The sequence below is a fragment of the Ailuropoda melanoleuca genome, chromosome 6 (genome assembly GCF_002007445.2).
Source record: "Ailuropoda melanoleuca isolate Jingjing chromosome 6, ASM200744v2, whole genome shotgun sequence".
Lineage (NCBI taxonomy): Eukaryota > Metazoa > Chordata > Mammalia > Carnivora > Ursidae > Ailuropoda > Ailuropoda melanoleuca.
This window is the reverse complement of record NC_048223.1, coordinates 98,886,082-98,900,579: the sequence shown is the minus strand read 5'-3', so window position 1 is coordinate 98,900,579 and position 14,498 is coordinate 98,886,082. Positions and strand designations below refer to the sequence as shown.

Sequence of the window (14,498 nt, the reverse complement as noted above, 5' to 3'; positions counted from 1 at the left end):
AAATTAATACTTGAGATTTAATTAAGTTAAAAGTGAACCTAAAAGAAAATTATTAGCAGATTAAACCTCTCATTCTAAGGTTGAATCAGGAGTGCCAAAGTGGTATAGAGATAAGTTTAATGGTTTGGAATCATGGGTATTAAGGGCAACTAATGCTATGTGAGGAGGGCAAATCCCTTAAATTCGCCACATTCCATGTTTTTCATTTAAAAAAATGAAAGATTAGAATGGGACAAACAGCATTTAATCAATGGGGGGGGCTACTCAAAAGTTCCTGTGGTCACAATAATGTGAATATACCTAACACTATGGAACTGTATACTTAAAAATGGTTGAGATGGTAAATTTTATGTGTCTCTGCCACAACTAGAAAAAAGATCTACTAAATAAGCTTCAAAAATACAAAAAGAAAACAAAAACCAAAAAAACCCAAACCAAAAAAAAAAACTCCTGTGTCACATTTTGAAAATACAGAACATGTTCAGGCCTCACACTTATAAGCTGATTCAGTGGCTCTGGCGCAGGACCCATGCATGCATCTGCATTCTTAAAGACTGATTCTAATCGAGACTAATTATATCCAATGATCCCCCAGAACTCTTTGTGCTCCAATATTCAAGACAGAACTAGACTGCGCACAACAGAAACAGACATTATAAATAACATACTTTAAAATTAACATACCTTATAATTTTTGCAAAAGTATCATCACATTCATACAGTTCACAATAAAAACTTTAAAAAAACAGACTTGTTTTAAATAAAAGGCATCTAAAATGAGATCCAGATTTGTTTTTCCTTTAGAAAATGCTACAATGCAAAGGGGAGACCTAAAGTTTATACCTTATTATTCAATAAAGGTTGCTACTGTATTTCCCAATGTTAGAACAGATATAATTAGTGTATTTGTCTCACATTTAATAGAAGATTGCATTTAATACACTCAGAGATGAAATGAGACCTAAACGGCATTCAGACTACCACTATGATTTTCCAGATGAAAACACGAGATCTAGCTAGAATATCAAGTTGACAGAAATTTAAAATACCAAATAATCCCTTATCACTCCATATTGCTGATCAAATATGGCTGGCAAGAGTACAATTAACATCATAAAACTACTAGTCAATAAACACTAGTGTTTTTACATGCCTATACAAAGCTTCAGACTCAAGATTTAATCCTTATGAGTTTAATATATTTTTGCTTACTTCCCAGGTTACTTTTCCAAGTTGCACTCTAACCAAATCATGGCTTAAACTATTAACTATTTTTTGAGAATATTTCTTTTCCACTAACCTCTGAAAAAAAGCCTTTCTACTCCAATTGTAAATGCAGCTTGATACATTGTTTCCAGTTTGATAACACCATTGTCTCCAAAAACAGCAAAAGTCCAATAACTTGTAAACTGAATAGGATTAATAAAATCCTGTGCTAAATGGTAACCACTGGAAGCCGATAATGATAAAGTGTACATTTGGAATATAAGAACCATTATCTACCACATTGCTTAGCAAATTCTATAAGGAAAAAAAATTTTGCATTCTTTTCGGCGACAAAATCTAGCACTGTATGACCTAGTAAGTTTTTACATTTCAATCAAGTGTCTGGTGAGAGAAAGGGACAGTTCTTGAGGAAAAAATAACAACCATACAACTTGGAAAATGGCAGAAAGCTATCCCATTTTCCCACTCCATTTCCCTTACGCAATTTCCCTGATTCCGACACCTTGTTAATACATATAGAGTCCTTCAATTAATTCCAAAGTATCAACAGAATCAAAGAAGAAAAGTCTGGATTAGAAGGAGTAAGTCCTTTTTAAAGTTACAATAATTGAAGAACTAAATACCAATTTGAAAACAGGACAATTAAAATGAATTCATTTATGAGATGCCAGATTATAATCCTACTATATTGATCTGGCCACCAGTTTGGAATGGATAATGGCAAGAAACAAGTAATTATAGCTTTGAAATTTAAAAAGTAGTAGTAATTAGGTTTCCAGAAAAATGTTCTATAAACATGTGGCATGACTGAGTAAGGGGAACAAATGAAGCCAATAAACAAGCCTATGGTACCAACAAAATTTCCAAATTTATAAACATTGGACCAAAAGGCAGAAATAGCCAAAGAAATAAGACAAAAATACTAACTAAAAGATAATCTGGAGCAACTACCAACAGCAGCATCATTTTTCAACATAAAATGCCATTAGAAATGATCATAAATCACTTCAATTTACATTAATTACATGCATATCATGACCTTGAAAAAGCTTCCTCCAATACTTTGCTATACCATTTCTAATCTTTATCACTATAATTCAGCTGTTCCCCTCACCACTTTACAAGAGGAATCACTTTATAATCCAAAACTTCTTTATACACCTAGTTTCTAAAAACCACAATTGAGCACATATATGCTGTTCTTTATTTGTCCAGGTAAAAGGAAATGCCAGCACCTTCCCAAGAAATCAGAACGACTATAATAACCTCAACTGACTGTGTTACTTTCATACTTGTGCTTCAAGAAAAGAGCAAAACTTAGTAAATCATTATTTTAGCAAGCAGCTCCAGCATGAAGTTTTACTCTAAGAAAATTATGATTTTAAGAAAATAATTACGTAAGTCCAGCAACCAGGTATTATGAAAATATCAATATATATCTTGTCTAGCTGAAAAAAACTTTTTAAAGTGAATAATCCAAACAAAGAAAACTGAGGTAGGGGAGCATCACATTAGTAAAGGCACAGAGTTACAAGGCAGTATGGCACCCAAATATCAATGCAGAATTTTGAAACAGCCACTTCTAGTTATCTAAGAGGTCATCTGGAAAGGATTTACCATTAAAAAATTACCAACTTCCATTACCACGTACATTTACAGTACACCTGGAAATCTTACCCCTTCTATGGATTTTTTAAAAATGCATTAAAGTCTTAAGAAGTAGAAACCAAGCTTTTAAAACAGCTTTTCACAACAAAATTTATTAGAAGAATAGTGGTTTTGAAAAGTCTAGCATCCAGTGAGAACTACCATACACAACATTACAGCTGGGAATGTTTCTCCAAAATGTCATGGTCAAATAATACAATGGAACCATTAAATCTTACACATGCACGAAAGAACTAGCGCTTCTGACATACAATGCAAAAAAAAGGGGACCACATGGATTAAAGTTTTAAGTACTCATCACATACATTAAGACACAGCTTATTTTAGTCCAGTCAAAAATCAGAACTGCATTAAAAAATTTAATGTAGTGCAATCAAACCAAAAAACTTAATTTGTGATCATAAGTGCTCTACTACATAAACATTGATCATAGCAAGGAACAAAAAGTTCAAATCACACAGTACAAAAAAAATCTGTAAATAAATATAAACTACAGTACAAGAGAAATATTAAATTATACAATTCCGTCAAACTGTAAACAGTATATTGAAATGAGGTCCATAAGAGTAAAGGGGGTTCCTGTTTTGTTGCATGACACTTGAACGTCTAGAAATCTGAAAGATGCCATGTTCCGTATCTTCAAAGGCTATGGGTTTTATATATGGAGAGTTCCTTTTAGATGTAAGATATCAAATATTAAAGCAGAGGAATAATCTATTTTGTTAACCACAGACAGTACTGTAGAAAACAAAAGGAGTCTTAAAGAATAAAGACCTCTCGCAGACAAGTCTTAATAGTAAAGATGCAAAGGGCTAAAACACTGGAATTAGAACTTCACATCATTAGAAACTTGTCACTGAGGACTTCAGGGCTACAAAATATACTGACAAAATTGTCTGCTGATATGCAGACGTAGACCTCTGCTAATTTTTTTGACATTTACATACTCATGTTACAACACCAACTTTGGCAGAATCACTACTAATAAACTCAGAGCACTACTGGCCCAACGGTTCCATCACAGTGGCCAGTGCACAGAATTCTCTAAAGACATTGCATAAACTAGAATGTAGAGGTCAGACACCTAAGGACCAGTGCTTGAATTTAGTAGTAGTGTGGTGAAGAAGCAAGAGCCACATCGAGGAGGAACTGCATCTGTTATAGTTTACAGAAGCAGCAAGGAATGTCATTTAATTGTGCTGGCTATTAGTGGCATTTAAAAATATATAGTTTGTGTGTGTGTTACACATGTGCTGGCTATACATTTATGCACATTTTGTTTTTTTAAATTAATTGTTAACAGGAACCCCCATATTATCTGCTCAGTAGTAATAACTGAATATATAGAATGCCACTATAAGAGTGTGAGGCACCGTGTGCTGGAGAGTTATATGCAGCTTTAAAATCTGTTTGGCTGAGTTATACCTGGATACCTGAACTGAGTTTTTAAGTTGACATTCATCAAGGATGTGCTACCAGCACGTCGAAATAAAAGCAAAACAGAAAAATACAAGTCACTGTTAGGTTTAAGAATAGCATCAAAGTACCTGAATTGAGTGAGAATAGTGTGTAAACTGTCCCTGAGGGTTTTTAAACAGTGTGTACAAGTTGGATTCCTAAGAACATTAGTTTTATTTAACAGTGTGGACTGATAAAATACCAATGTCTGACAGTTTAAAGTGGAGGTTATAAAGAATTATATGCAAACACTCCAAATGTATAGTTTATACATTTCTTCTCAAAGCAGCAATAAGCTGCTGTAAAGAATACATCCCATCCGAACAAGCAACATGTGGGAGTCAGATAAAGGTTTCTATCTTAGTCTGGTTTTCTGACAGCACAGCATATCAATATCCAATGACTATTATCTTTCCTATATCAGAATTATAACTAATTTCGACTAGCAATATAGGATTAGACTTTTAATCAAACACTTTGCTATTACATACTAAAATTCCTTAAACTTACTAATGCTGGTATACTAACCTAGTTAATTATCCCCCCCTCATTTTAGAAATATACCCTTCCACAACTTAAAAACATTAAGATCCATTTTCAGTCCTCTGATGTAAAAAGCATGTCAGTGAATTAATATTAAAAATTTACACAGTAAAAAGGCTTGAATTTCAGCCAAAGATTCTAAATACTGCTCATTCCCTGAAGACTTAAAGGGAGAGAGAATCCCTACCCATTTTCCTAGTGATTTATTTTTCTAAAATGGTCTGACACAATTTTTCATGTTGGGGGATTTTCCCCGCACGTCCTCTCAAATTCCAAATTCTTAAGCTTGAAATGCTTAATGAAATGGGAAACGTGAGGCAATCATTTGGAATTGCTTGAAAGGTACAGAATGTTGTTTTTTTTTTTTTTTAAATAAGACAAGATTTATATAAATGTGATCTGACCCCGTATTATGTAGTTATGCTTTATATTTTTAAATAATCACGCTAAAACTTACAGTACCTAAGACTCTGAAGATAAATTAAGACTTTAGTGTTGTAACAGAAAAAGTGCTGAATTATCCCTTTTCTAGTACTTTAAACATTTCGGGCAAGTGCTTTCCTAATGACAGTAAAGTTTACTATATACCCTTTCACCAAGCAGGAAAAAAAAAGTTACCTGGATGAAAAGAAAAGACTTTTAAGTGTAGCACCGGGTATTTACCAAATAATAGATGTTGTTTCACTTACTCTGAGGGGGTAAAAATATTCTAGACTGAAATTCTATTTGGCTATTGAATGTTAAAAATCCCTGCTCTACTGTGTCAGTGTCCTGTGGCCAACCCTCCCACCCCCCTCCCCCAGTCCCCTTACACACTATCCACTGAGAATCTAATCTCTAAAGAGATTATTTTAAAATTTATGTTTTCAGGACATACCTGAGAAAGGGTGCAATTATGCAGAACAAGGAACCCAAGACTGCACTAATACTGGTTATAGGTTCATAAATTCTTTCCCAAGACAAATCTAAAAAGTTCTAAGAGGTATGGATCTTCAAATACGTCTTACTGCTTTAGATTTTTTTGGTATGTGTGTAGGGTCATTTCCAGTGTTGAAAAGATCACCTTGAGTCTGTTCAAAGACAGTTCAAGATGGGGTAAAGAGTTCATTTCCATATTCAAACTATAAAGATTAAATATTATGATTATAATATTTGCTACATCCAATAAATCGATGATTAACTAAAAGTGCTTGTTTTTCAGCGTTTATCGATACAGCTCTAAATGAACTGGAAACCTTAAAATTAGCCCCCAAATAGTTGCAGAATTAACTCATGTTTTATTGTCCAATCAACATTAATTAGCCTTCTCATTTTCAAATCATCTAAAAGATTTTTCTGACTATCAAATGAAGGTGGCCCAATTTTACCACATTATCTATCCTGCGACTCATCGTTAGTATCGTAGTACAGAATCTTTAGCCTCTTCTCAAGTCTATATACTTTCCCATCCGACTCCTTACCTCCCTCCCCCATCTCCTTCATAACATTTAGGGCACACAGCTACAGGGCTAATGTCTGCTTTTTCGAAAGGCAACTGTGAGTTTATCTGGGAACAAGAGACAGAGGACATGCAGAGAATTTCCTCTATTTTCCCTTCAGTCACCATGTTCACAAATCCTGTTAAGTCTAAAGGACAGAATGAATCCAAAAAAACCTAAGAAGACTTTGGAGGTCTGCATTCCTTGTACCAGAATTATACTTCTTTCCTTTTCAGTAGAGTTTGAAAGCAACCAATTTTTTTAATCCCCTATATAGCTTAATAGTCTCCTAAATGGGCTGTTTGGCTAAAGCCATTTAGTTTCTAATAACACTGGCCTGACCATAGTATTAATGAAGACCTAATTACAATGGAAAGCGGTAACAAGGAAAACAATTTTTGATATCTTCAATGAAGGTCAAAATTTAACCTATAACTTTCAATGTTTTCCATAAAAGATTAAGTGGAGCAATTCAGTCTATTGCCATATTCTATCACCAATGACAGCAACCTGAATACACAGAAAAGGATGGCTCATACAAAAACAACCTCCAGCATTTAAAGAAAGCATAATTACAAAAGCAAAAATATGTGGTTTCAAAATTAAATCTACAGGGACAATAGCTGTTAAAGAAAATAACACCGAACGGTCATTTGTCTGCTGTACTAAAATAATTTCAGGTTCTGACATTGGGCTGACTCATTAGCTTGTTTTGTAAAAATAACTAACTGAATCCAAGCTTCACTATTATGGGTCAATGAAATGTAAGAGAATCACAAAGGCTTCAGGCCTTGCACCATGTGCTTACTTGGGCAGGGGGAGAACACATAGCTCACTAGCAGCTCAAAGGTTGCTAACTACTGCCTAATGACAGAAGGTAGTTATGATATGGGCCTTTGCAGGTAGTCATTTTTAGTCTAATTTAGAGTTCTCTCCAGAAAACTGGGAACTAAACTTCTCATTGTGCCTTACTGTTTTACTATCTGATCCCATATAGCTCATATTATATCTCAGGTAAAATGTTGGGGAATGAAAATGCCAATTGGTTGAGGTAATGGTTTACATAAGATAACCAGAGTTCTAAAAGCACTTCAATATTGTAAAGTAAAAGTGTACCAAATAAAGCTAATACACACTTCACACTTGTTGAGCTTGCTCACCAGAACTGAACTTAACTTCACATAAGGACCCCTATTATCACACAAAGCCTTACTCATATTCATGATCTGCTGCAGCAAAGGTTTATCAAGCAACACCTAAACTTCAGAGTAACAAACTTAATATTAAAAAGTATTATACACAAATATAAATTATGTTTCTTGAAAGAGAGACCTTGTCCTTCATGGTATTTGGGGAGCAGAAAAACGTGTATAGCTCATCAGAAACATAGTTCAGAGTCACTTGAAAGCCTACTGAACAAAGTAATATAGTACATTACATTACTGTCAAGCTTCATGACTTGACTGTCTGAAAAATGAGAAAGCTAATGATAAAAATACCAACTAGATATCCTTCCACAGGATTATTCAGTATTTTTGACTTTATAGTGCCATAGCATATCTACTCTATAATAACAATGTTCTCTCATTAAAAAACAAAACAAAACAAAACCCAAACCAACAAACCAAAAAACCCCGCAAGAATTGATTTTCAACACATTATCTCCTAACATTACGTAGAGTAATGTCATCATCTGCCTATTGGAAAATGAGAGGAGAAAAGGCTTTTGTGACAAAGACAGCTGTGAACTATACTTTCCCATACCATAAAAATGGTCAACTGTTGTTTGGGCCATGCAAAACTCTGATTAGCAGAAATTAAGCATGCGAATAGACCAATCTCTATTACACATTTATGAGGACGTCCCCAAACTAGAATATCTACACTGAAAGTGCCAATACAGAACAGTGGCAAATCAAGAGAGAAATCAAATATTAAAAGATCACTGCGGCACCAAGACTGACAGCCAGCCATGTGATGAGCCACCTCCGAGAAATACATGGTATAATGGAACTCTGAACACAAAATTTAACATTAAAAGTGCACCTGAATATTACCAACTAACTTTACAAAACCTACAATAAGGTAAAATATATATCTTTTGAAATATTCAGCAGCTTTCTGTATTTTTTTTTAAAGATTTTTTTTTTTTCTGAGAGGCTCATGAAATTTAAAAGGGACCACTATCTAATTTCAACCATGCTTCACAAAACAATAATGGCTATTTTATATTGCAGTTACCAATGTAATGCAATTAGTGCTTTAAAATAATCTACACTCAAAAAAGAAAAAAAAGAGACCGACCGACCTTTGGAGGAAATATGCTTATTCAAAAGCTTCTTGGAAAAGAAAATTTACCTGAATATCAAGTCATGACTGATCTCAAGTGTAATGTTTAAAAGCTTCACAGACATGAATATTACAATCTTCAGGTCTCAGGACTTTTAATCTGAGAAAGTTTAGAGTTTGGTTTGTTTTTAAATTCACTTTCTAACCAAAACAAATAATAGAAGTACTCAAATTTTCACTATTTACAAGTCTCAGCCTACAATCTGAAATGACACAATACAAGTTCTCTTATTTAAACTGCAGCATTAAAGGGTAGGCACACCATTCTTCTGCTGCTCGATTGTCATCCACTGAAACACACATAGAAAATATTTATGTTAGTAAAATGATCACTCCATGTACACTACAATGACAAAATTTACATAACTCAACTCATACATCACTTTATAGACTACCACACAGGATTAAACCTCTCTGAACAGTAAAACTACAAAAGTTGAACTTTTAGGGCCAGATTTTTAAATGGGCCTTTAATTGATGCCTTTCTGAGAGGGGATAAAAGCAAGCACAAATTAATTGCTCAAAGGGCCTTTTTGCAGCAATTTGGGCTACCAAATACCCCAGACGTCAGGCAAAAAGGTACCATGGCTGCAATTAATTGTGTGTGACAAATTACTGAGTGTGGAACAAAGGAGGCATTCCTTCACAAGCTTAGCCCTTTGCTTTCAGCAAACTTTCTACAACTTCCTTCAACTGCAGATGAAAACCATATATTTCATAAAATATTTTTATTGCAACTTCTAGCTAGGCTAGAAAATATTGCAGAGTCATATACTGCTCTGAACCCAAGCTGCTTTTTTCTGTTGAGACTAGAAAGCTAAGAGGAAACAGGCTCAGTCATCCACGGATTAAACTGCTACACAAAATAACCAAACCAAAAGAGGAACCCAAGCCCAGGCTGTGTCAAGAATGAGCAGTGCATTATTTCAATAACAGCAATGGTGTGCCTAACCTTTGAACACATAGGTTGCTGAGGGAAAACTATCCTTAACCTAATTAACTGCTCCAAAGTTGCCAGGCAAGAATTTATGCCTTGGGACTATCTGGACCTACTTCTCTTCAAACTCTTAGTATCCATCTGAAATCATCGGCCTCAAATTTAATGCTCCAAGTTTACTTTTACTTTTATTTTACATGAAAACTCCAATGACTTGTTTGTTTGTTTTTGGTTAAGCATTTAGAAGGGCCTGACCACCTTTCTCAGCAGATTAGATTAGACAGGGTGTATGTGGTGTGGATTTTGTTTTTGCACCAACAGTAATTTTAATTTGGTCACAAGGCAAAATTAAACTTCATGGGCTTTATTTATCGGTTATTCTTGTAAAAAATTGTAGGAAATAAATATTCTGAATTTAATTACTGTAATTTGAAAAGCCCATCTCAAAAAAAGCTTAGATGCTCTTCAAGGAGTGCTTATATAAACATGATCTGAAAAGTCTTGAACTGTGTGCTAAACAACCATAAAATCAGCTAAATATCAGAAAAGGTTAAGAAGGGGATAAATTGCAGGATGCCAAAAACAGAGAGAAAGAGAGAGAAATTGAAAGCAACAAATTGAATAAAAACTAAAAAACACTTCCCCCCTTGTTCTAGTATCTGGATTAATTAAAATAGAAATTCTACTGAGCTCGATTGCTGATTGAACTATCTTTAGACGTGAAATGCAACCTAAATCATATTAGGTTACCATGGGGTTGTGTTTTTTTTTCTCTCACCACAAACATGGATCCTTCATTAATGTGGATATTTGGGCAGACTACTGAGGCTGTAAAATCTAGACACCACTTTTGCAATATTATAATTACTTAAACACACTTCTTTCCTTACTTCTTTCTCCCTTTCCCCAATAAACAGATGTTGAATATTTTAAACTAGCTGCTGCAACGACATCCAGTCGTTAGCACATGATCAAATCTGTAAAAGGTTTTAAGAATACAAAGAAACTTAGTTTGTTAAAACGAGGCATCCTCTATTGTTTTATGTAATGTACCCTGACTGCTCCTGAGTAAGAACGGAGCTCGTCCTCCATGAGATAAGGCTATAACCTCACTTGTTGGTGAGACCAAATTCTACCCTTAGAAAACACCAAATAAAATTACAGCAAAGGTAGTGTTACAAAGTAATTAACCGAAGTATTTCTGAAGGTAGTGTGTGCACATTTTCCACCTCCTTTCCCTCTGGGTGAGCACTAAACAGATTGCTGATTTGTTAAGTAAATTTAATAGTGAGAAGAAAATCATAAAATGTAAATTGACCTAAATAATTACGTATCACTGAATAACCAAATTTCTTAAATTCAAAGGTTCATTATTCCTAGGATTTTTTTTTTAGTTTAATCCTTCAATTAGTTGAAATGCAGAAGAGAAACATGAATGATTTCATAAGATGGCTTTCCAATTTGTAATGATAAAGCTCCCAGTATGACAGAAGTGGTTTCTAAAAGGGGGCTTTTTTCCTTTCCTTTTTTTTTTTTTTTAAATAAAGGCAAATATAACTTAAGAAAAAAAAAGAAAGAAAGAAAAGCATGCAGGCTCTACAGGCAAGGAGTCCACTTCCATGTATCTGTTCTCTGTGAGGTAACTCAATTCTCTTTTGTAGAGAAACAAGCAAAAAGGCCAAACAATATCCCGAGCCATACTGCACATGAAAAATTTAAAATATGCAACATTCAGAATGCACCTTTCACCTCTGTACACACAAGTCAATGCAAAATCTGCAAAGAAACAAGTGTCACATTAAGTGAAGTTAGGTGCAAGCAATGATAGCTGAACAATGCAGTAGTGCTCACCCAGTTTGTACAGTAATTGGCACTCTACAGTATTCCTACTCATTTTTTGATTCATTTGCACTTTGTGCTGCCTCTCCCTGGGGATCTAATTCAATCTTTACAGAAACATCTGGCCCCTCCGACCTCATTAATTTCATCTTTTTCTTTGGAGGGTTTTTCAAAGTGCCCAGCCTCTCCTTTACTTTGTACTCCAGTGTACTGTGGGGAATCCCATAAATACTCTGAGCTTTGGAAACACTCATTTTTCCACTCATAACCACTGAGATTGCTTCCTCCAGTATCTCACTGTTGTACTGTCTGTAACGCCCTCTCTTCTTCCGAGGCTGCTTGGAGCCAGGGTCTCCTTCTTGATCCGATGTGGGATATGGCTGTCCAGAGGTAGACTGCTCAGCATCTGAGCCCCAAGAATCACGTCCAGCATCTAACATGCTTTTTCTATTTTGTTTTGGAAGAATAGCCCTTAACTTTTTACTAAGCGCGCTCTCCGTTTGTGAACCCATTACCAAAGAGCTATAGCTGTACTGATCACCAGTGCGAGACTCCCAAGAAAGATCCATTCCTCGAACTTGTGGTATCTTTAAATCTACAGGAGATGCATGGCTCGCATCCTTTTTTCCATCTTGTTTTGCTTGAAGTGCCATTTTTGGAAAGGCAGAGTTTTCTGCAAGAAAAGGAAGGTCACTGATGTTGCTGAGTGCACCATTTCCCCTGAACTTCATACGGCTGAGGTTGAACTCATAATGTGGTTTTGCCCAAGAGGCTTCCCTGGATAATATTAAGTGCTGTCCATGATTCTGTAATCCAGATGGCCCAAGGCTGGCAGCTGTGGACAATTGGTTTCTGCTCAGTAGCTCTTCACTAATCTGCAGGGATCGAGCCAATGGAACTTTGAGTGATGTGGAGTGTCCAAAACCTTCCCTGGTTCCATCCTGTAAGCTTCTTGGAGGTACCCCATCACCACTCCGAAGTCCGTCTGGGCGGTACTGGCTGGGTCTCCCAGGTCGCCTAATTGGATGGAAGGAAACTGATGTGAGCAGGACTTGCACAGGTAGGGAGGGATGGGTGAGGGGACCACTCCTTTATTAGAAGGCCTTGCTTGGGTAACATCACTTTGTGTTATTTATTTATTTTTCTCTAAAATTAAAAAAAAAATGGTCTCAGCAGTTAGTTTTAAAACTTGTTCACAAAAAAAGAAAAAGGAAAAAAGAAAAAAAAAAAACCAGGAGCTTTTTGGGCAAAGAAAAATTAAACCTGTCAGCTGGTCTCTGGTTGGGTTCACAAATTTTCGGAGAAAAAGTTTCGCGCAACTGTCTGAAAATAGCACCTTAATTATTAATTACAAAGTAATCATCAAGTCTCCATAGATCTACACAGAATTGTGTTACCAATGTGACGTTACCACTAAACAAGTACAGTAATAAAAGAGTAAGCCAATTTATTTATTTTAATGCAACATATTCAACATTCATGACAACCAGCTTATAAAACTGGAACCATTTACAGTGGTGGAACCCACAGATAATTGCTCATTTATCCCACAAACCACTGATGTTCGTTATCAAAAACCAAACAAGTTCAAACAACATTTCTTATTTTGCTTGGAAAAAAATATATGGCTACCAGCCCCAAGGGGGGGGAGAAACCCAAACCAAAACCAACCAAAATACCCATCGCATTATAACTTACCACACTTCTTCATTTTAAAACACTATTAGTTGCAGACACATGAGTACCACTAATTTTCCATTTGAAATAATCCAATCTTTAAAGAAACTGCCCTTTATTTTCCCCAAACTTTGTTCTTTAAGTTCTACTCAAAGTAATTACTGTCAAAGGTATGTAAACAATTTGTAGCAGTTTTCTTTAGTTAAAAGTGTCTCTTAAAATATCAAACATCAATTCTGAAATTATAAGTGGATAGCTTTCAAATAATGTTTAAACAGTCAACTACTTACACAAAATTAATTCATAAGATTTCCATTTTCACAATAGATAAATGTATCAATAAAACTGGCAACTGGTAAAGCATGCCCAAGGGGAATAATTACATTTACTAGGCACAAAAGTGGAACTCTGAAGAAATAATGATAAACCAGCTATGTTCTCCAAAAGTCTACAGGGATTCTGTGCTGTTATCAGTAAATAACATAATAAAGATAACAATGAATATTCAACGAAAAGATGGGCAGTCTTATTGGTGTTTTTGTCCTCCAAAAAATGATACTACATAAAAAACACTTTCTTTCCATTCAGAGGGGTAAACACAGCAACTTCAACCATATTATACATGGACTTGGTGGCCAAGTTTAAAGTAAATCTTAAGCAAGGGATTCATTTATGCAAACCACACTGAGGCTTCTCCTACATGTGTCCTTAATTACACAATTCAAGTTTTCTGATATATAAATGGAACCCAATGATTTGGGAATACAATGACTTGTATCTAATATAAACTATAGTGAAAAGAAGGGCTTAAGAAAAAAAGATTAGTAAACTATGCAAACTGCATTAAATCAATGTTACTTTTAGACTGAATAAAGGAGAGAAAAAGGAAAATGATGGAATTTGAGAGAAAATAAAGGCAGCATTTTAGAAGTCAGTAAAGGAATTCTTCAATTTGAAGGTAATTAAGGGTAAGTTGAAAAAGGTTAGTCCATTTAGTGTGTACTTATTCCTTTAACATCTAAACAAGTTCCCTATGTTGGTATTCTAAAAGTTAAAGAAACCTACATATTAACTAATTTAACTTACCAAAGTTACTTTTCATATATGAAGTTGATTTTTGGTTGCAACACCATTTTATGGAAATCCTTCCCAATATGTTATTTAAATGTCTTCATTAATACCTGACTTTTCTAAGTGGTTTCTATGTACATGTAGAGGGAAAATTAAGACAATTCTTATACTATAAAATTAGGTGGTCAGAAAATTCACTTTAATCTAAGAGTTATCAAAACTGAGCATGTAATAATGTCCTGGTAGCATAA

At 34.9% G+C, this 14,498-nt stretch overlaps 1 protein-coding gene across 12 annotated transcripts in view; it reads right to left on the bottom strand.

Moving 5' to 3' along the window:
* LCOR (ligand dependent nuclear receptor corepressor) overlaps positions 1–14,498 on the bottom strand; it is a 131,607-nt gene that overhangs the window by 26,090 nt on the left and 91,019 nt on the right. The window contains exon 8 of one of the 12 annotated variants that reach the window (XM_034663071.1): positions 2,968–12,516. The exons of the other annotated variants lie outside the window; for them this stretch is intronic. Within the exon in view, the coding sequence (XP_034518962.1) occupies positions 11,547–12,516 (970 nt within the window). The 3' untranslated portion in view covers positions 2,968–11,546. Of the gene's footprint in view, positions 1–2,967; positions 12,517–14,498 lie in introns of those variants that run through there. 12 annotated transcript variants of the gene reach the window in all.